The following is a 23,872-nucleotide window of genomic DNA, read 5'->3' as shown; positions in this document are numbered from 1 at the left end:
AACTATCATATCTAAAACCTCACCTCATTATTTAGTCATCATTAGTCCTAAAAATGTAGCATTAACACACCTAGTAATGTTTGTTAAGTTTATAAAGTATTCACATTAAAGGCATACCACAAAAGGTACACTACAGTAAGTCGAATTCAGAAGGAATTTAGATAAATCTTTTCTCCCATACTTAATCCTTAATTTCTTCAGACAGTAAGTCAGTAGTTAGTATTTTAAACATTTTTTTTCCTCATCATATATGGTCACACCTACTTGGAACTGTGCTTTCTACTTGCAACATGAAAAACACCAAAATGTTTATACTTTTAGCATTTTCTGTATTCTGAATTCAGGGTAGTATATTTATATTTTTAGAATCTGAAAATTTGATAAATAATTCCAGGAAAATGGTTTTAAAAAAAAAAGACTGCACTGATAACCTTAAAAGACAAATATATTTGTAATCACATAATATTAAAAAAAGATGTTTTAAGGTAACTATCAAAGCACCTTTGTGATATAAATTATGTTTGTGGCTTTGAGCTTTAGGGTGTCTATATATCTACACTAATAAAAGAAAAAATGCTAATTGACTGTACCTTCACTACATCCACAGGCAATCAGAGCAAGTATGCAAATTAACCCAACAAAGATGGCGGTTAATTTGCATACACTGAGGAAGGGAGGAGTGAAGACTGAATACAGCATAGAAGGAAGAGGGAGGGAAAGTGCGGGCGGGGCGGCCGCTTACAGGAATCTTCCAGCAACGGGCCCCTAGTTTTAAATTGTTTATTTTTAAAAATCTGTTTTGAAGGTACAACCCGTATGAACAAATTCAGTATCTAAACACATCATCAGTGAAATTAGGGAAAAGAAAAGAATTTCAAAACACAGACCAAGAACAATCACAAAATATATGTTTAATTACTACTTTTAAACTTAAAAAAAAAAACCTACCAAGAAAATTTCAGTTAAGACTTGCTATTCTAAATATTGCAATATCTTTTCTAAGTTCTAAAAACAATAGAAGGTTTAGAACACAAACAGGAAAAGAAAGGCTGGCTAGTCCTTGGGAATGACTATCCAGGATAATACAATTACTTCACAATGACAGAAGCTTAACCTTTCTTACAATTAGTTTTAACATGATTTTGCCACAAATAGAAATGAATGACTTAAGTTTTGGAAGGTGAAAGAAAACACTGACTAAAGGTAAGTACATGATGCTACAGAACAGATTTTTTTTAAATAAGCAAATTATACAAAGAAAGCTTGATATTAACAAACATAACTAATCACATCCATGAAATATCAGGCAACACCTTAAACAATATTGATGTTAATGGACATACCAGGCAGAAATATATTTGTAAAATACTGTTACACAGATGAGTAATGTTAGTATAAATTCTTTATTTACACTTTAAGAATCTGTTTGTTTGCTGGTGTGACCAAATTTAGAAGGTAATCCCTAAGGGTAAAGCAGAACATAAGAGCAGATATCAGATACTAGGTAAACTCAATTTGATGCAGTCATAACCCACCAAGATAATTTTCTAAAGTCACTGAATCCATTTTAGGTAGTATAGTGTTCTGGTGGTCAGCAAAAAGTGAACCATTAATCACTAGTAGTTGTTATCCTTCCTGTGATAATTCTCTGTACTTAATGGAAAACACCATGAATATAGACACAATTTAAGCAAGTGACTGATATTCTGTCATGCTATTTGATTTTATAAAAAACTAGAGGCCTGGTGCATGAAAATTCATGCACTTGGGGGGGATCCCTCAGCCTGGCCTGCACCCTCTCATAATCCGGGACCCCTCAGGTAGGGTCCCTAGGCCTGGACTGAGATCAGGGCCTATCGGGGCTTTCCTTTCTCTGGCTGCAGGCAGCTGGCCCACCCCCGCCGCTGCTACTGCTTGCCACCTGTGCAACGCTGTCCCCCCTCCCCTGCCACCAGTGGCCTCCCTCTGCAGGCGACAGGCTGGGGTGCAATGGCTTGGCTGGCCTGGGCCTCCTTCTTTCTTTGCTAGGGGGCGGGGCCAGCCCTACAAGGGGCGTCTGCCTACCTGATCTCCCCTAACCGCTCGCCTACCTGCCTGATCACCCTTAACTGCTGGCCTGCCTACCTGATCACCCCTAATCACTCTGACTGCCTGCCTGATTGCCCCTTACCACTTGCTTGGGGGCAGGGCCAGAACTGACTTCCCGTTGGTCAGCCTCTGGTAGTTATGACCCGGGTTTTTATATATTAGGATCATAATAGACCCTCTCAACCTTTAAAAGCTGCAGAGGAGCTTTATAATAAATTCTTAAATATACTTATTTCTGTGATGTCTAGCAATTGAATAAACTTAAAAGTAGAACTAAAATTTTGTTAACTGCTCTATATTACACAAGGAAATACATATGTATTTACACAAACTAAAGTGAACTTCCTTCTCCACGAATAAGACTTCTAAACAAAACTATCCACAAAGGATTACAGAATGTGACTGGATACTCAACAACTGGACTAGCTGTTTGAAATCAAATTTCTGTCCTCTAGTTCTGAAAGTTTTACTAATGACTTGCAAAAACAAGTATCTGATTAAGTTTTATTTAGTTTCCTGGTTGATATATTTTGTTACATCCTTTACTGAAAATGAACATGTTACTGAACGTGAATATTAGTGTTTTTCATGTGACTACTTTTTCTCCTATCTGTAAGTGCCAAAATAACATTTTCTGCAAGACAACGTGTAACAAGTTTTCTTGTGTGCTGAACAAAAAGTTTTAAAATCGCCTAAAACGCACATCTTGTTTAAGAATAAACCAAACAAGTTTAACAAGTTTATACTGTTTGTCCCTAGCAATCATACATGAATAACTAACCACTTCTTTTTGTAAACTCAGTAACCATATTCACACATCAAGAGTTGTCAATGCATTCAACCTTCTTAAATTCCACCTTTTTAAAGTATTTTAAAGAGAAAATGAATAATCCCAAGTAAAATAAGTGTTAGATTTTTATTATAAGAAATTTAAAATGAAAAGGTTAAGAATAAGAACTCACTAAATCTTAATCTTTAGTTCCCTATTTGTGGTTTTAACAAATGTTTTTCATAAAACATGTAAGACAACATAAACATTTGATAGGGAATTCGTACTACTCATACTTTTTTCTTTCACTTATTTACATTTTTTGAGAAAACTGCCAAAGTGCTGTAATTTTCATTTAGTGTGAAATCTGGCTTATCCCAACCAATAATGAAAGAAAATCTGGGGATACAAGTACTCAAAATTTTACAATGAATAGAAAGGTTTTCCACTTTTGCCTGCTTAAAGAACTTAGATCTTTCTAAAATACCAACATCCCCCTGAAAAATGTAACGACATAACTTGACTGTGGACTAAAAAAACATTTAACATCAATCTTTAGCATTATTCGTCAAATAATGACATAAAGCCCTAACTCGTTTTTTCATAAAGAACCAAGCCTGTTTTAAAAACAATCCAAGTGGTCTCAAAGCATTCTTCAACTTAAGTACACATCTGAGTACACATCTGAGTATACATAATTCTTCCAAAGAGCAGTATTGTTTTGAGATTCTATTTGGATCCTAAGAATAACCATTTTGTTCGTTTCTAAATAAATTACAAAAATTAACAATTGAGGGTTTTGTTGTTTTTTAAGTTTTCCTGGGCAAAGGCCTTTGCTATGGCAACACAATGAACAGGCTGGCTTGTAACCTGTCCTCACAGAACAACAAATCAAGAGTAAAAAGCAAGACCAAAGGGAGAAAGCCTCCAATTTGATTTAAGCTCTGGTAACTACAGCTCCTAGGGCAGCATTATTGCTGTCATCCAGATCTAAGGTTGTGGGGCGCAGTTTCATACCTACCCAGAAATGATGCCAAGGGCATAAGCTGGCAGGCAGGCAGATCTTTTGACAGGATTCACTCCGTGAGTTAGGGAAATGGATGGACGCTGAGAGAAATATAAATAAGATTCTAGAATAAGGGCAGTAGCAAGATTAAGAAGAACTCTTAGGAAGGGACCTCTTACTTCTAATGTATACATGTTAACTAGGTGAAAACAAAAGTATAGTCCCCAACTTTATTAGTACCTACATGCCAGAGTTAAATCCCTAGCACTACTGTTACTATTAGATGTTATAAGGAGTTGGAAAGTTTGTACCTATTCAGAAAAGTCAAATGAAGAAACTGCATCTATACAACAATGAATTAAGAGGCCAAAATACCGCCCTCATAAACCTTTCACCATAAATTTCTGGTATTTTTGCTCTCATTCAGTTGAAATTATTCTAATTTACTGCCATTTTTGTTTAGGCATGTCTACATTTTTTTAAATGGTGATTAGTTTTGATATTTAAGCTAAAACTTCCAGAACACTCCCCAAGTTTACTATTTAAAACTCAGTGTAAAAGATTTCTGTCATCCTCACAATGAAAAGCCTACTACTTCCAGTTTTTTAATTTATATATCCTGAAATATTAATGGTGAGATGGCCCCGACTACTAAAGAAAATACAGTATGATCTGGTTTCCCAAAATTGAAACATGGTTAGTAAAAATTAAAAAACTGTACTTACACAAAGTAGCCTAAAAATTAAAACAATGATGAATCCTAAGTCCTAAGGAGGAGGGGAAAACAACATCATAAATAAGCTCAAAGTGAAGTTCTGGAATTTTTGTCCTGTGCCCCGTGCTATTTATTACCGTATCTTAAAAACAATCATGTTACAAAGAAGAGGATTTGTGATCCGCATTTCTTCAATTCAGGTCAGCTTGGCTTTCTTCTTAGCGGGTCCTTTATATCCTTTGGCCTTTCTTCTTAAATTCCGCCTGTCTACAACAGGCACTTCCACTTCTATTTCCTCTGAGCTGCTATCCACAGTTTTTTCTATTGACTGTGTAAACTGATCCAGTTGCTCAGAAGATGCTTCCGACTGCTCCTCTGACTGGTTCTTCTGTCCTGCATTCTGTGAAAATGGCACATCTTCAAGTTCAACCTCGATCAAAGAACTCTGAGGAAGAGCTGGAGATGTTTCCTGGGGCTCGGACACCCCCTCTTCAACCTGGTCTTCCAATGAGGAAGTAGTATTGGGTGACAAATTTTCAGAGATCGGTTCTTCAGAAAATTCAGCTACCACAGAGTTTGGAAAACCACTGTCAGATCGTTCTTCATGTGGGATAGTGGCAACATTGTCTGAACTCCCAAAATGTGCCTTCTTTCTTGGAACTTGTGGCAGTTTCTCTTCTGTGTGCCCCTTTCCATCAGATGGGCCTTCGTTTAACAACACTTCTGAGTCAGTTACATGTGATGTCTAAAAATAAAAACCTGGTGAGCAAACTTTTCCAATATAGTCCTTATATAAATTATTCTTAGAAACCAATATGTAATGACACTAAACTGCATTTTAAAGTATTCATTAACCATGTGTACATATTCTGAGTACAAGTCAATTTCTTTAAAATTGTCTTTGATAATTTGCATACATTAAGTTCTTGCTTTAATGATATGATAAAAAGAATAATTTTAACTCAAAAAAGTACTTAAGATATTTTAAACTTCATATCAAGATTTTTCAAAGCAATGATTCAGCTCGAAAGTTTTTATTTTCTTGGTGTTACTGGAGCCAGAACCAAGAGTCCCTTGGGATGTGACACTGTGCCACCCCACTAAATTTGACTACAGTTTTGTTAGATGACAGGTGAGGGCAATGGAAATTTTATTCATTTATTTATCCGAGATGCTAATAAAATAATACTATACGATAGTTTTTTAGCTTTACATTAAAATATTCAAAATAAAAAATTACATTTCTTTTAAAATAGTCCAAGTTTTTCCCACTAATCTAATGTTTTCCCAATTAAAACAAATTAAAATGATCATGTAAGCAAATAGGTACTCAAATATTTGACAAAAAATTTTTATCCATTTTTCTAAGCTTTTCCCTCTACAAAGTAAAACTCACTTTTGTAAGAATGAATTAGGTTATTAAGATTTTAATTTATGAAATATTACTGATTGCATCTCTGTAAAATACTAACTCTAATATAAAATTTAATTTTCCTAAAGGACTGTACATGTTAAAGGAGGAAAATATACATACTACACTGCCCCTGCCATGTCACCAACACTGGAATATGTTAACTATAAAATATTAGGTTAGCTCTAGCCAGTTTTCTCAGTGGTTAGAGCGTCAGCCCACGGATTGAAGGGTCCAGGGTTCAATTCTGGTTAAGGGCACAGCCTCAGTTGCAGGCTCAATCCCAGGGGCTCATGCAGGAGGCAACCAATCAATTTGTCTCTCTCACATCGATGTTTCTCTCTTTCTGTCTCTCCCCCCTCCCTTCTACTCTATCTAAAAAAGTCAATGGAAAAAATATCCTCGGGTGAGGATTAATAAAACAAAATAAATATTAGGTTATTTCCCTCTTACCTTATCCTGTGCAATAGCCTCAGGGGGTTTTGAAGATTCTACCACCAGTGGAACAAGATTTGTAGAGTCTTCACTGGAATTAAAAGACTGCAATTTAAATTCTTCATCTAAAACTTCGCTAGTAGAGTCATCCTCTTCAGTTATAGGAGAGGTCTTAATAGTATCATCCATTACTTCACCATTCATAGGCTCTAATTCAGATTCCTACACAGAGGTGGAGGGGGATAAATCAGGACATAATTACAGACTCACTTATTTGTCATGTAATGTGGATCCATTCTCAGTCCTATCTGTCAGGTACCAGGACTCAAGATAAATTCTACCACGTTATAGGGCAGGGGTTAAAGAATAGTGTTATTGGGGGAAAGGGGAAACGTATGAGGCAGGGTCAATAAAAGAAAAGAATCCATAAGTTCCCCAAACTCCTCCTGTTCTCATGGAGAGAGAGGACAGGAACTGGATGCGCTATGGACACAGTGTGGGTCTGAGATTCAATAATGAGAACCTGCCCCTTCTTGCTCTTCCTTCTCAAAGGGCAATCATGGGAGGAACCTTTTCAGTAAAAAGGCACCAGAGAGAGTCTAGATGTGGTGCCACCTCTTTACAGAACGCCAGCTACTCAGCACTTAGCTTTGGCGCCTGTAGGAAGTGAGTTTTCCCTGCCAGGGGAAGGAACACTAGCAATCCTGTGGGAAGCTGAGTTTGGCTGCAGGTTCCTGCAGGGATAAATGAGCCCCCAATCTCAGTTCCCTGTCTAGTTAACTTAGGGTCATTTCTGAACAATCCTCCTTACCTCACATTAAAATATAAAAAAGTGATCTGTTAACACAAACCCTGCAATTTCTAAAAATCTTCCAATGTTTATCAATTTAAAAGACTTCTATTTAAAGTCTAATATTTCTAATCCTACTGATATTCTCATGATTAGAAGGTATTTTATTACCATTTTAAAAATAAGAAAACTGATGCGCTCAAATGTTCAGAAATAGATTTGGCTGAATTATATAGAACCCTTGAAATCAGATAAAGAATATTTTCCATAGGACTATTGGAATCAGGGGCTTAGATATACAAAATAACTTGCACAAAGAAGGCAATTATAATAAAACTCATAAAAGGACCAATAGGGCAGAAGACATATCAAAAGGAAGAAAATGAGAAAAATAGAACAAAAGCTTTAAAAAACAGAATTCTGGTAACTAAAAGTGAGAAGCAACATAAGAGAACAACTCAGTCCAGCCAGTTTTAGTTTTGGGAACAGAAAAAAAGATATAAAAAAATTTTTTTTAAAAGGCTCAATACAGAAGTGATAAGAAAGAATAGAGATTGTGTTAAATTTAAGATGATAAAAGACATCTGTCTAAACAGAAATATTCAGAAGGCAAGTAACATTATGAGACTACACTCTGGATCAATATTGAAAGTCTACAGTTATTGGTCATCCCCTTATTGAGCCATGAGACTGGATGCATTTTCAAAAGAGAGAGCATGAACCAAAGAGCAGAAAGTCAAGAACTGAGTCTTTTAGAATGTCCACAAAGATGAAAAAGCAGAACAGTCAAAAAATAAATAAAACAAAATTTAAGAGACAGGAAAACCAAGAAACTAAAATACAGTAGTGTTAAAAAGCAAGGGAGCTAGAGAATCTTGAAGAGAGAGTAGTCAATCTAGGTCAGGAAATCCACTGGAATTGAATGAAAGTGTCACTGGTGACCTATAATAGTATGTGCTCAATGTATTGTTGGACAAATGAAACTGGTTAAATAAAGTATGTACAGTTAATATTAAGTTTTTAAAAGAGAAAAAAAGCACAAATATATATATGCCCATAAGCATCTAGGTCAGTGATGGTGAACCTATGACACGCATGTCAGCACTGACACGTGTAGCCATTTCTGATGACACGCGGCCGCTGAGGCGGCCGCATGCTGAGGATGAAACATTTGCTGCTCCTGAGGATGAAACATTTGCGACTATAGTCTAGTCGCAAATGTTTCATCCTCCCCTATTAGACACTCTGTGCCAGAGGTCTGTAGGCCAAAACAACAGAAGTCCGGCACAGAGCATCTAGTTCTGGGACTTCCGGTTAAGCCGGGATCTTTGCACTCACTTCTACCGGCAGAGCAGGGAGCAGCGGAACGCAGCGGGGGACACATCTCTGGGGGCCCTGCCATTACCAGTAACCAAATAACAGTTAACCACAGCAACCATTATCTACTGTTCTGGGGTGTCATGGATTTCTAATCCATCATTACTGAGATAAGTGAGGGGGAGGCTGGGAGAGGCGAGGGTTTGTGGCATGCTATGGGTGCCGTTTCCCGCCATTAGAAATAGCAGCAGCCATTTTAATTCACATAAGGAACACCATCTTGCTCCATAGTGCAGACTCCATTTCACCACTATTACTGTTGTGCATCCTTATTAACCCCTATTTCTGCTTATTAATCCTGCCCTTTCCTAAAAGACAGTTATATGCACCATTTTGTGGTTAGTTAGGCTAGTTAACCCCTAATTGCCTGCAGGCCTAACAAGCTATCTATAATTCTATCTTCTGTCACTGCCCCCCTGATGGAGAACCCAAAAAATAAAAAACTAAGGTTAAGTAAAGGAAGTGGTAGTAGCAGTGGCTGACTCTTTCAAGAGACATGGACCGAGATATATGGCTTTATAGAAAAAAATGGCAGATCATTTTGCGTTCTATGTACTGAAACGGTAGTAAGCAGAACGTGGAATATAAATAGACATTTTGAGACTAATCATTCCCAGCTCTTGGAAAAAAGTGAGGATGACAGAAAGGAATACATATCCAGGCAGCTACACCTGTATAAGAGCCAATCTAATTCCATCCTTAAATTTATGAAAGGCTCTACAAATTTAACATCTGCAAGTTTGAGCATTGTTCACTCTATAGCTCAGCATGGAAAAGCGCTCAGTGAGGGAGAATTTATTAAAGAAACTCTCCTAAGATGTGCACCAGTTCTATTTCACGATATGCAGAATAAAGATGCAATTATTAAGAGAATATCTGAGTTACCACTCAATAGAAATATCATAAAAGACCGAATAATGAGACTGAACACAAATGTACAACATCAATTAAAGAGAGACATAAGGAAGTGTAAATATTTTTCGATCTCTCTTGATGAAACTACTGATGTCACATCACATGCTCAGTTGGCCATTATTGGTCAATATTCTGATGGTCTCACAATGAGAGAAGAATTGATAAAGTTAGTATCAGTGTCAACAAGTAAATCAGGAAGCGAAATATGTAAGGTTGTTATACAAACATTTCGTGACCTAAGCATTGATATCTCTAAAGTTGTGTCAGTGACGACAGATGGGGCACCAAATATGGTGGGGAAAAAAGTCGGATTTGTTAAATTGTTTACAGAAGCTATTGGACATCCGATTGTGCCTTTTCATTGTATTATCCATCAGGAGGCTTTATGTGCCAAGGCAGGATTCACCGACTTAAACAACTTAATGTCAGTTGTTACAAAAATAGTTAATAGCTGCTCGCCCCCTTCACAAGCGAGAATTTTCGGCACTTTTACTAGAGGTTGATTCCACCTACAGTGGACTGCTGATGTACAATAATGTAAGATGGCTGAGCCGAGGCAAAGTTCTTGAGCGCTTTGTGGAGTGCTTTGAAGAAATTAAGGTATTCTTGACGATAAGGATCTGGGAAACTTCCCTCAGCTTAATGATGATAAGTGGGTCAACACCCTGATGTTTTTTACAGATCTCTCTGTTCATATTAATGAACTGAACTTAAAGTTACAAGGTTTTGGCAAAAGTATTGACGTTATGTTTGGATACATAAAAGCTTTTGAAAGTAAAGTTAAAATTTTCAAGCGAGATGTAGAAACTAAAACTTATAAGTATTTTCCTTGAGTAACAAAGTATTTTGAGAAGGCCAGTGCAGCTGTACAAAATGAAATGGAACTCTTGCATATGAAGTACCAGCATGTTTTAGACTCGTTACTTGACCAGTTTAGTGATAGGTTTAGTCAATTTAAAAGTCTAGAACAGACCATGAAAATAATTAAGTATCCTGATGTAGTAGTCTACAGTAGTTTGGAATTAAATGGTTTCCAATGGATGCAAATTGAGGATTTGGAGATGCATCTTGCAAAATTTCAAGACAGTATCTAGGCTCAGGTGTTTGTCGACTTGAGGTCAAAGCTTGAGAATCTGGAAAGGTGCCGCTTGGAGAATCAAGAGGCGTGCCACTACGAACAGGAAATTTGGAGTGCCTGGAACCGACTACCAGACACTTTTAGCACCCTGAAAAATATAGCAATGGCTTTACTCACAATTTTTCCCTCTACATACTTTTGTGAGGCCTTATTCTCAGCGTTAAATAATAACAAAACCAACTAATGAAACAGATTGACAGATGAAGTTAGTAGCGCTTGCTTGGGCCTGAAGTGTACAAAATACCAACCTTCAATTGAAGATTTAGCCAATGAAATTCAGCAACAAAAAAGTCACTAATAGGCAGGTTAAAGAATTCCCCCTCCCCCGCACTTATCTTAGTTCACGACACCCCACACAAGCTAAATAATATCAAGACCAACAAAAGAAACCGACTGACGGATGAACAAAGAAGTCACTAAGCAGGTAAGTTAAATATTTAGTTTTTGGTTTATTAAATATAATTATATATAACAATTATACATTTATGTTATTTAAACTATAAATATCGCGAAATAATGTTTTTTCCTCAAAGTGACACACTACCCGAGTTATGCTCAGTTTTTTGGCGAAGTTTGACACACCAAGCTCAAAAGGTTGCCCATCACTGATCTAGGTGCACGTAAATCTTTTTTATTTTTCAAATATCATTTACATTCAATATTATTCTGTATTAGTTTCAGATGTACAGCAAAGTAGTTTTAAAAATCATGTACTTTACAGAGTGGTCCTCCCACTGCTTCAAGTACCCACCTGGCCCCACACGTGTTTATCACAATATTACTGACTATATGCCCTATGCTATAATATACATCTCTGTGACTATTTGTAACTACCAATTTGTATGGTTTGTATGATCCCATCACCTTTTTCACCCAGCCTCCTTACCCCCCTCTCCTCTGACAACTGTCAGTTTGTTCTCTCTATCTATGTGTATGTTTTAATTTTGTTTATTTTGTTCATTAGATTCTGCATATAAATGCAATTATATGGTATTTATCTTTCTCTGCCTGACTTATTTCACTTAATACAATACCACCTAGGTCCATTCATGCTGTCACAAAAAGTACAATTTTGTTCTTTTTTATGGCTGAATAGTATTCTATTGTGAATGTATATGTACCACAGCTTTTTTTATCCACTCACTTATTGATGAGCATTTGGGTTGCTAGACCACCTTCTTAACCATATATAAGAATAAACTCAAAGTGGATTAAAGACTTAAATGTAAGACCCAAGACCATAAAACTACTATAAGAAAACATAGGCAGTAAAATATCGCACATTTATCTTAGCAATATGTTTTCTGATATATCTTCTTGGGTAAGGGAAACACGAGAAAAAAATAAATGGGACTACATCGAATTAAAAAGGTTTTGCACAGTAAGGGAAACTATCAAGAAAAAAAAGACAACCAACTGAATGGGAGGAGATATTTGACAGTGATATATCTGATAACTGGTTAATATCCAAAACTTATAAAGAACACAGATAACTCAACACCAGAAAAGCAAATAACCCAATTAAAAAGTAAGCAAAAGACCTGACTAGACACTTCTCCAAAGAGGACATACAGAAAGCCAATAGATATATAAAAAGATGCTCAACATCACTAATCATCAGAGAAATGCAAATCAAAACCACAATGAGATGCCACCTCACACCTATCAAAAAAGTTATCAATAAATCAATAAACAACAAGTCTTAGAGAGCACGTGGAGAAAAAGGAACCTCATGCACTGTTGGTGGGAATGCAGATTGGTGCAACCACTATGCAAAAGAGTGTGGAGGTTCCTCAAAAAATTAAAAATGAGCCCTATGCAGTTTGGCTCTGTGAATAGAGTGTTTGCCCACAGTCTGAAGGGTCATGGGTTCAATTCTGGTCAAGGCACGTACCTTGCTTGCAGGCTCGATCCCCAGCCCTGGTCAAGGCACATGCGAGAGGCAACCAAGCGATGTGTCTCTGTAACTTCAATGTTTCTCTCTCTCTCTCTGTCTCTCCCCCTTCCTTTCACTCTCTAAAAATCAATGGAAAAATATCCTCAGGTAAGAATTAACAAAACAAAAAATTAAAAATGGAATTGACCCAGCAATCCCACTTCTGGGAATGTATCTGAAGAAACCTGAAACATTGATTTGAAAGAATACATGCACCCCTATGTTCACTGCAGCATTATTTACAAGAGCCATGATATGGAAGCAACCCTTAAGTCTCTTTTTAAAATATGTACTTTGTTTTCTAAATTTTTTACAAGAAAAAAAGTTATTTAAAAATAGAGTTTCAAGAAACAGAGAAAGCTAAATTGGTGTAAGTTAAGAAAATAAAATTGGTAATGTAGTTTCACCAGTTTACCTGCGCGTTGGATTAAGCAAGCAGGTAAAAGATTTTTAAAGAAACTTCAGCACATATAAAAGAAGAAATAAGGAATCTGTAGAGAGGAGAAGATTAAAGATATTTAAGAAAAAGGACAGGAAATTAATAGAGAAGAAAAAAGAAGATATGGATAAATATTTGAGGAACTGAAGAAATCAAGCCAGATAAAGAGTTTAGTCACAAAGGACTTTCCTGTATGTTTTCTGGTGTTTAAAAAAAAATGAATTTTGTTATTTTAGCAGGAATTTGTAGTCATATATATTTTTCTGGGAAACTCATTCATATCCTCCTAACCAAAATAGGATTGCAATTAAAGACCTGTTGGACCTTAAAGCATTCTAACTGGTTCTATAAGGTAGATTAAGAAAGTTAAAATTTCGGCCGAAACCGGTTTGGCTCAGTGGATAGAGTGTCGGCCTGCGGACTCAAGGGTCCCAGGTTCGATTCCGGTCAAGGGCATGTACCTTGGTTGCGGGCACATCCCCAGTAGGGGGTGTGCAAGAGGCAGCTGATCGATGTTTCTAACTCTCTATCCCTCTCTCTTCCTCTCTGTAAAAAATCAATAAAATATATATATATAAAGAAAGTTAAAATTTCATATACTTCCATTCATTTTATTAAGTGATCTCCTACCTTTTCACCATCTTGCTTCTCCAGATGTGACTGGGTTTCAGGTGCTGAATGAGCATCTTTATCACTACTTCCGTCGTCAAATTCAATCACACTCTGTGCATGTTCTTCTAGTAATTCTTCTGAGCTCTCTGATGTGTGTGCAGTAGATTCCAATCTAAAAACAAACAAACAAAAAAACACCATTCTTACATGCTTTCTTAAGGATGAATATGAATTTCAGGAATCTGTTAATAAAGTAACACTTTAGAGAATGAGCTAAGTGTTGTTCAGTCAACAATTTCAAATTTTATAGGTCCAAGTCCAATCTCTTCATCCTGTAAATTGGTTCTCCTTCCTATCTTGTTCTCCAGTTCAATTAATAACATCACCATGTTTTCAAATGTAAACAAGACCATCCCTTTATTCATATCTGATAATATCTTATTCTATTAAAGTAAACATACATCCTAGTATACCTGGGACCATGGAGTTTAAAGCTTTTATCCCAGCATTGGCATATTATAATGTCCCTTTCTTTCTCAAAAATATCAGTTTGGACCATATATGATATGGTTTAGTTCTACTTCCGAAATGCCTTTCAAACATATCCCTAACTTACTATTACCATTTTCAGGCCCCAATTCTCTCTGGAGAATTCTCACAGTAACTTCTCCCAATTTATCTTTTCTAGATAGATAGATAGATAGATAGATAGATAGACAGACAGACAGAGAAAGAGTTGGGGAAAATAGTGATGTGAAAGAAACATCGATCAGTTGCCTCTCATTCACACCTCGACCAGTATTGATAGATAGATAGATAGATAGATAGATAGACAGACAGACAGACAGACAGACAGAGAAAGAGTTGGGGAAAATAGTGATGTGAAAGAAACATCGATCAGTTGCCTCTCATTCATACCTCGACCAGTATTGAACCCACAACCTGGGCATGTGCCCTGACTGGGAATCAAACCGGCAACTTTTCGGAGCTCAGGACAACACTCAACCAACTTAGCCACACCAACCAGGGCACCCAATTCATCTTAATACTTATTCTTTAGTATGGTTTTCACAGCTGTGTTTCTCATATACATATCTGTACCTGTGACAGCCCCACTCAGAAAATTGATAGTTTTCTATGGCTTAGAGAATCCTATATAATAAAAGAGAAACAGGTAAATTGATCGTACCTCTGCTATGCTCACCAGCCAATCAGGAGTGAGTATGCAAATTAACCCAACAAAGATGGCAGATTAATTTGAATACTCAGGCACTGAGTGGCCTGGGTCCCAGGAACATCCTCGGATCCAGGCCATTCCTAGCCTGTAGGCCCACACATAGGCCCTGAGCTGCTGGGGTCCCAGAACGCCCCCAGCCACTCCAGGCCTACGGGTGCAGGTGCCAAGCAGCTGGGGGTGGGGCGGGAACATCCCCGTGTCACCATGGCGATGTGGAGGATGTTCCCACCCCGCGACCACTTGCGCTGGCGCCAAGCAGCGGCCAGGTCCACGCCCCCAGCCCGGCGCTCACAACACGGGGATGGCTGCCGGCCTTGGGGGTGTGCGGAGACCTGGCGGCTGTCGCATGGGTGGCCTAGGGTCTCCACACGCCCCCAAGCCTGGCGCCAAAAACGCAGGGCTGGCTGCCGGTCTCAGGGGCATGCGGAGACCGGGCGGCTGCCGCACATGTGGCCCGGGATCTCCACATGCCCCCAAGCCCGGCACCCACAACAAGGGGCTGGCTGCCGGCCTCGGGGGCATGCCCCATCCTCCCACCCCCTGGGTGGCGGGGACACACCACTAGCCCAGTGGACACAATGCAGGGGGTCCTCTGTGCATGCGCTGCAGAGGAAACACCTTTTCTTTTTTAAAAAATATATTTTATTGATTTTTTTACAGAGAAGAGGGGAGAGGGATAGACACTCGGAAACATCGATGAGAGAGAAACATCGATCAGCTGCTTCCTGCACACTCCCCACTGGGGATGTGTCCCCAACCAAGGTACATGCCCTTAACAGGAATCAAACCTGGGACCCTTCAGTCTGCAGGCCAACGCTCTATCCACTGAGCCAAACCAGTTCGAGCATAAACACCTTTTCTGACCGCTCATTGCCTAAGCTCCCTGTAAGCTGCCTCTCACAGTGTTCTTGGTAACTTGGGTAATAAGAATCCAAGAAGGTGATCTAGGGTTTTTCCACCACACTCCTGGAGGAAAAAAACGAAGGTCCGCTGCTGGAGGGGCTAAGAAATGTCATATCCTGCCCTAGCCGGTTTGGCTTAGTGGATAGAGCCTCAGCCTGCCAACCGCAGGGTCCGGGTTTGATTCTGATCAAGGGCATGTACCTAGGTTACAGGCTCCTCCCTGGCCGGGGCCCAGGTCAGGGCTTATGCAGGAGGCAACCAATCAAAGTGTCCCTCTCACACTGATATTTCTCTCTGTCTTTCCCTCTCTCTTTCACACTCTCTAAAAATCAATGGAAACATCCTTAGGTGAGGATAAAAAAAAGAAAGAAAGAAATGTCATATCCTATGGAAGACACATCTTGAAAATGCCTAAAGAAAGTTATTTTTTCATGGTAAAGGGACTGGAGTCCGTGTTGATGAAAACACCTTGGCAGCTGCACCGGCAGTCGGACATCCCCCGAGGGGTCCTAGATTGGAGAGGGTGCAAGCTGGGCTGAGGGACCCCCACCCCCGTGCACGAATTTCATGCACCGGGCCTCTAGTGTTTGTATAAGAATCCTAGGAACTAACTTCGGAAGATGCAGACTCTGACCTTCAGTCATCCTAGTTCTGGGAAACATGCTAATCTTTAACCATAGAACCAAGGATGATGCAGAACAAGAACGATGAAGACCAGGGTGACGCACACCAGACCATCACTTCACCAGTTTTGAGATCCTTATCGGAATGGACTGTGATAGCCTGCATGTACAGAATTACTCAACTCCCTCATCGTGATTTCTTTGTTCTGCTTCCCCTGTTCCTCCTTATAAAAACCTCTGTCTGCATTGAGATGTTGAGATGGGCTTTTGACAAAGAGTCCCCTATCTTCTCAGGTGACCAGCACTTGAATAAACCTCTTTCCTTTTCACCAACATCTGTATCACAAGTTTGGCTTCTGTGGCGGCAGGCAGTTGAAACTTGGTTTCAGTTATACTACCATTTACTTTATATATCCTTATCAACATTCCCTTTAGTTTTGTGCCTTCGTTCATGTTATTCCTGTAGTCTAGATCTGCACAATGCAATACAGTAGCCATAAGACATGTGTTCCTATTTATGTTAATTAAAAGTAAATGAAATGAAAAGTTCAGTTCCTCAATTGCACTAGCCATACTTCAAGTGCTCAAATGGCACATTGGGTAGTGGCTGCCATACTGGACAGGGCAGACACAGGACATTTCCTTCATTACAGGAAGTTCTTTGGACATCCATGGTATAGAGCCAGGCTCAGCAAACTTTTCCTTTATGTTTTGTGGGCCACATGATCTCTGAATAACTACTCAACTCTGCCACTTAACTCAAAAGCAATAATAATAAACATGTAGACTAATGGATGTGTTACAATAAAATTTTATTTACAATGGTTGGCGAGCCAGATTTGACCTATGGACAATAGTTTGTGAACCCTTGGACTAGAAATTCTCTCCCAACTCTGCTTGTTAAGTCACCACTTATTTCTGAAGCCCTGGCCCAAATACCAAATGTCTCCATCCCCTCAATTAGAGTCAGTCACGCTCTCCTCTGCATCACAGTGTTTTGCACTTCTATTATTATACCATCACCATCTACTTTGCAATGCTCTTAACCTGTGCCACAAACAGACACATGTATTAGAAACCACTAGGTATTCTTCAAGGGCAAAGATAAAATTATGTTCTTTGTAGTGTCTGAGTAAACATTCAAGCATATAGCCTTAGTGTTACTGTAGTTTATGAAAAGCAAACTGAATTCTGAGATGTGCAATTTAAAATACATTGTTACATTTCCTTCTAAAAAGTGTATTACATCAAAATGTGGCTCAGTGAGAAAACCATAATTATCTAAACTTATTCTATTCACAAATTACTCGATTTAAATATCTATTTATATTGCCTTTAACATGAATTTCTTACTAAAATAAAACATTTACATATTGACACAATTACACAAATGAAAAATTATTTACATAATGAAATTAGTATAGATACAAAATTTTCTACATGAGTAAAATAATTTCATAGCTAAAATGGCAAAACTATGAATGGTTGATTCAGGAACAGTTGGTAGGACTAGTAGGGCAGAGTGTAGTTTTAATATAAAATTAAAAATCTTGTTTTCTTAAGATTCAAAGGAAGATAGAGGAAAAGTTTTGACCCAAGTGTTCTGTTGATTAAGAGGAGTTGACTGCATCATTACAGTTATCACTAATTTATGTTATATCCAATACCCCTGTGAAATGAATACGTTATAATATAAAATTGAGGGTTTTTTCAATTGACCACACCTCAGCATTACTAAAAATTACAGCTACTGTCAAATTCAAAGTTGGTGATAATGACACATTTGGGATAATCAATAGAATATTCTCCTGGATTTTCATGCCTATGAGATTAAATTATGAGTTTATTCCACTCTCTTACTAGCAAATTCTCCCTATAACATTGTCAAAGTGACACCACTGGTAAGTGTAACCAATTATCTTGTAGAAAACTTCAAATACAAACTCCTATACCAAGGTCATTTGCTACATGAACAATATAATAATACTAAATATTAATAATATGAAAATAAGAATAAACAAAAGAATGAGGGTATAATAAACAATACTTTACTTAATTACTGAAGCTGTGGGTAAAGTCTGAGGTGTCTTTTCATCTTCCCCTTGAGAACTACTAAATTCAGAATCCTGAAACCGCTTTCCAATCTTTGGCCGCTTCAGATGACTACTTCGAGTACGAGTGGAAACTGGTGTTTTATCATGACCTAAGAAAAAATAGCAGACATGCAAGAACTATGCTAGTTTATATATATCCCCACCATTACACACTTCCTTTCTCTCATATCAGACTTTGCAATATTCATTCCTCACATTTCCATGTTATCTTGAGCTTTACAAAGTGTTTTTGCATTTTCACTTATATTCTCTCCCAATAATCTGTCAACCTTATGACATAGTGTAATTTTAATATATTCTCCCTAAATGATACAGGGAAAATTATTTGGCTTAATATTAAAATAAAACATTAGTTGCACTGCATATGTGGGAAGATTAGATTTTTCTACTTTTCCTGGTTTCATGATATCTGACCAAACTAAATGAATCTGAATATGACTGGGGAATTTGGACTGCAATATAATAGAAATGGGGCTTGTTAAATCTTGGGAAATAAACAAGGCAGATGTTACTGTCCGTATTTTACATGTAAGAAAATGAGGAAGAGAGGTACCCTAGCTCACTCTGTTCACACAGCAACATCAGTGGTAGTGGTGGCATTAGAACAGTGGTCGGCAAACTGTGGCTTGCGAGCCACATGCGGCTAGCGAGCCGCTGTTTGCCGCTCTGTTGACTAATGAGTTTGCCGACCACTGCATTAGAACCCAGAACTAGACTTTAGAGCTGGATAAGTCTTCACTTGCTCACACACACACACACACACACACACACACACACACACACACCCTAATTCTAAGTGTTTCAAATACGTTCTAATAGATCAGCTGAATTTCTTACCTTCAGAAGTGCTTGCAAAGGCATCTTTTAGAGAATCAATCTAAAATAGAGATACAAATTAAAACCAAATGCTTTAGATTATTTTTTCTCCCTGTGGATCTACTTTATTCAGTGTCAAAGAAAATCTTTTAAAACATTTTTCAAATAGCACTTTTTGTACTCACTATTCATCAGTTAAAACTTACTTAAGAAATAAAAAGGCTATGGTACAGCCCAGTTTATTATGAGCCTAAGAACTTATCAAGCCATCTCATGTCTTATAGTGGTAAACACTGGAGTTTCCAGTATTCTGTCTTCAGCTACCTTCTCTTTTCAATCCATGCATTCCCTTTGTCATTTTATCTCCTATCTTCACTTCAACATCTACTAGTATACAAGTTAATTCCCCCAACTTCCAAAGCTCTATTTCTAATAAAATATCTCCCCAGTGGATGTTCCATCTAATTTCACATCCAACCTGTCTCAAACGGAACAATATCATTTTAATAATATTTTCCCAATAGCATTCCCTATCTTGGTTAAGTGATAGTAACAATTCAGTCTAACCAGAATGGCTGTGAGACAGTAATGACTTCTTCCTATGCCGCATTCAATCAACCACAAAGCCTGTCAAAATCTGACTTTCAGAATCTCTCAACTGCCCCCTCCTTTGTATTGCCAATGCTTTAGTTCAGGCCTTTCTCATCTTCACCATGAACTGTTCTAATAGCCTCCTCACTGGCATCCCTCACTCTAGCCACACGCCCCATAATCCTTTCCACCCTGATGACAGTGATGCTTCCCATCTGCAAATTGTGCTACTCCTTTACATTACAAAAAATAAAATTTAATAGCTTATCACTACCTAAAATATAAACTCAATTTTTCCAAACTCAACATGCCATTTTCTTTCCACCTCTGTGTTTTATACATGTCATCCCTTGGAATGCCCTAACACAGAACTCCCACACACCTTTTAATGGCCATTTCAGCTCAGTTACTACTTCACCAATTCCAGTCCCTGCATAGAGTTAGTCATATATACTCTTTTATGTACCTGTAATCACTTGCTGTATGTATGCTCTATTAAGACAATTATTATCCTACTAGTGGCCCAGTGCACAAAATTCGTGCATGGAGGAGGGGGGTGTCCCTCAGCCCAGCCTACACCCTCTCCAATCTGGGACCCCTCGGGGGATGTCCAACTGCTGGTTTAGGCCCGATCCCTGTGTGATCGGGCCTAAACCGGCAGTTGGACATCCCTTTCGCAATCCAGGACCACAGGCTCCTAACTGCTCACCTGCCTGCTTGCCTGATCGCCCCTAACCACTCTGCCTGCCAGCCTGATCAACCCCACTGCCTCCCCTTCCAGCCTGATCGCCCCCAACTGACCCCCCGCCGGCCTGCTTGCCCCCAACTGCCCCCCCCACTGGCCTGATTGCCCCCATCTGCCCCCCCAAGCCAGCCTGGTCGCCCCCACCTGCAGGCCTACTTGTCCCCACATGACCCCCCTGACGGCCTGCTCACCCCCACCTGTCCCTCCCTGCCAGCCTGCTCGCCCCTAACTCCCCCCCCCTGCCAGCCTGCTCCCCCCAACTGCCCCTCCTGCCAGCCTGATGTCCCCCAACTGCCCCCCGCCAACCTGCTCGCCCCCAACTGTCCCCCCCTACTGGCCTGCTCGCCCCCAATTGCCCCCCCTGCCAGCCTGATTGCCCCTAACCGCCTCTGCCTCAGCCCCACCATCATGGCTTTGTCTGGAAGGATGTCCCGGTCTAATTAGCATATTACCCTTTTATTAGTACAGATAGTATAATTGTTCACTTATCTGTTCCAAGAGTGGACCATCTACTTTTCCCATGCTTAACAGACCCGTAATTTGTATGCCCAGCACTTGGCAAGGTACCCACTTTACTGCAAGAGAGCACAGGCCGGGCTGAGGGACACCCCCCCCCCACCCCCAGTGCACGAATGTTGTGCACCGGGCCTCTAGTTACATTATAAATGTAAAACTTAACCCTTTGCACTCGCTTGCTTTTTTCTTGATTTCTTTATTCTACTCGGGATTTAATTTTTTAAATACCCCAGATTTTACAAAGCGCGGCAGTAGAATAAAAAACTGGAGTTTCTTTTCATACAAACTTATTTATTTGGATTTTTTTATATTTCAAATTATTGATACATTCAATACAATTCGACATATGAGCTGCTACCGATGCTAACCGTGTTGAGTCACACTCGACATCCAAGTGCAAAAGGTTAATAATACGTTAAGAAAATAAATGATGGCATCTATAATAATAATCTTCTATAATAATAAAAGGGTAATATGCTAATTAGACCAGACAGCCAAATGACCTTCCGGACGACCTTCCAGACAAAGCAGGGCTGCAAGGGCTAAGGCAAGCCACCGTGGCTGCAAGGGCTGAGCCCCTTGCATGAATTTCATGCACTGAGCCTCTAGTTTATATATAAAAGGCTAGTGTGCTGCTGTTTAACAATCATATTTAAAAATAGTAGAAAAACAGTAATGCCGTGAAAAATGCTTAAAATGTTATGTTATGCACCCTTGTAGATTCCAAAAAAATGTTATGTTAGTGAGAAAAGCAGTTAGAATTAACATAAAAGAAAACAAAAATAAATGTATGCAGATACATGTATATTATATGCAAGATATTAACAGTTGCTATACTCTGGAGAAGTGGGATTACAGATTTTTATTTTCTTCTACATTATTGTATGTGAATTCCAAATTATTTTTCAAAGAAAATTAAGTCCTTAGTAACCAATTAAAAGATGCCAGAAAACTAATACAGTAGAAATTACATAAATCTGTTGAATGAACAATAACATTTAAAAAATTAAATATTCACTGAATCTATTTTAAAGAAACAAAAACTATTTCCTACAATAAATATACAGTGTACCTACAGTTAGCTGCATCTCACTAGACGGACTGTCTTCAGTTCCTGCTTCATATTCGGGAACAGATGCAAGACCATATTCTCCAGATGTAGTTCTTTTAGCTTCATTTGGAGGAACTGCTGTGTGTAGAAGAATTTTACAAATTGTAACCCAATCAGTATTTGGTTTTGATAACATTGTTTTGACTTTCACAAAAGCCCTATAGAGCAGCATGAATAGAAGGGTGTTGGAAATCTAGGTGTAGGATATATCCCCTTCACCCATATCTTACAATAAAACCTTACAATTATAAAGAGTCTTAAATAATCATCTGTATTTTGTGACTTTGAGGAGAGATACATGAGACTGTGGACTATCTTTGATCTCCTGATGCCTATTCTATACTGTTTCAGTATCTCTGTGTATTTCTTACACACCAATTATTACATTCTGCTAGGCTATTTTTAGTGACTCAAATGTTAATATTAATACTGAACAAAAAATCATACTTTAGGAAAGAGGGTCTGTTACTAGAGTGATCACATCACAGCACACTACTACTCTGGAGTATAAGACACCATCACCATCAGGCACTGCTATTTTTAAGTGGGACATGTGTTCAAACTAAAAACATTCTTACCTGTAATTTTAAGTGTTTCTCTCTGTAATGCTCTGGTGACAGGTATTCTCTGGTACCAGTGTCCAACACCTTCAACTTCCCAAAGGAGTTCATGGTCTCCTGGATACTTTTCACAGTATTGCTTGCAAGCTGAAAAACATGTTTAGAATTTTCTAGAAATCCCAAATACCAACTATTTTAGAAAACAGATAGAAAGCTGCCAAATCACTTAATGGGCTAGCATAATTTTTTGATAGCAAAACACCAAAGCAACTCTAAAAAATTATACAGTCGTCTCATTTACATAAAAATTCTAAATTAAATTCCATATTAAAGTTTTAATGTGATCAAGCAATAAAAATTCAAATAAAAGATGTGCTTAACCTTTAAAAAGAAAATTATTAAATTTTATTGAGGGACATAAAAGAAGAACTAAATAAAAGGATTGTTAGATTCAATAGTATAAAAACACCAATTATCTCTATATTATTTTGTAAACTTGATGCAATCCTAAACAAAATCCCAACAGAGTTTCTTTTTAATGGAATTTTACAAAACATGGTCCCAAATGCGAAATGAAAGAACAAAGAGTAAGTATTAAGGGATTCTTCCTATAGAGAATGTGTCTGCACTCCTCCCCAAATTTAGTAAAGCAATAATCTATGTTCAAATTATCAAAGGGTATACAAGGTTTCATTCCATTCTCATGTATGGGTCTAGAGAAAAACTATAATTCAAAATGTGGATGCAACATTTGGGTCTTGTTTTCTAGATTTTTAATATAAAGAGAGAGAGGAAACCTAGAAAATATATTTTTAGTGAAAATAAACATCTGATGGTAAATTATATTTTATTAAAGTTTTCAAATAAATTACTTTCCAGGATTAAATCTTTCTACATTAAGAAAAAATAGTTGTTTGGGCTTTATATAAATGCAAATATAAATCCACTAATAGTTTTTAAAACATCACCACATAGTATAACCATACAATAGAATGCTAAACAGCATTGAAAATGAATAGAGCTAT

General features: G+C 38.2%; 1 protein-coding gene across 4 annotated transcripts in view; it reads right to left on the bottom strand.

The window, feature by feature from the left end:
• Positions 1-3: 3 nt before the first annotated feature.
• FAM169A (family with sequence similarity 169 member A) overlaps positions 4-23,872 on the bottom strand; it is a 134,148-nt gene continuing 110,279 nt past the window's right edge. For 3 of the 4 annotated variants that reach the window (XM_079788097.1, XM_079788098.1, XM_079788100.1), the window contains 7 exons: positions 22,866-22,994; positions 22,253-22,365; positions 19,346-19,385; positions 18,447-18,597; positions 13,650-13,803; positions 6,443-6,646; positions 4-5,323 (listed from right to left, as the gene is read on the bottom strand). In XM_079788097.1, coding sequence (XP_079644223.1) covers positions 4,775-5,323; positions 6,443-6,646; positions 13,650-13,803; positions 18,447-18,597; positions 19,346-19,385; positions 22,253-22,365; positions 22,866-22,994 — 1,340 coding nt within the window. In that variant the 3' untranslated portion in view covers positions 4-4,774. The remainder of the gene's footprint in view (positions 5,324-6,442; positions 6,647-13,649; positions 13,804-18,446; positions 18,598-19,345; positions 19,386-22,252; positions 22,366-22,865; positions 22,995-23,872) is intronic. The other variant, XM_079788099.1, reaches the window with a different exon arrangement.

Source organism: Cnephaeus nilssonii, assembly GCF_951640355.1.
Source record: "Cnephaeus nilssonii genome assembly, chromosome: 2".
In the NCBI taxonomy this organism is placed as follows: Eukaryota; Metazoa; Chordata; class Mammalia; order Chiroptera; family Vespertilionidae; genus Cnephaeus; species Cnephaeus nilssonii.
The sequence above is the reverse complement of the archived record's forward strand: the minus strand, read 5'-3'. Positions and strand labels throughout refer to the sequence as shown.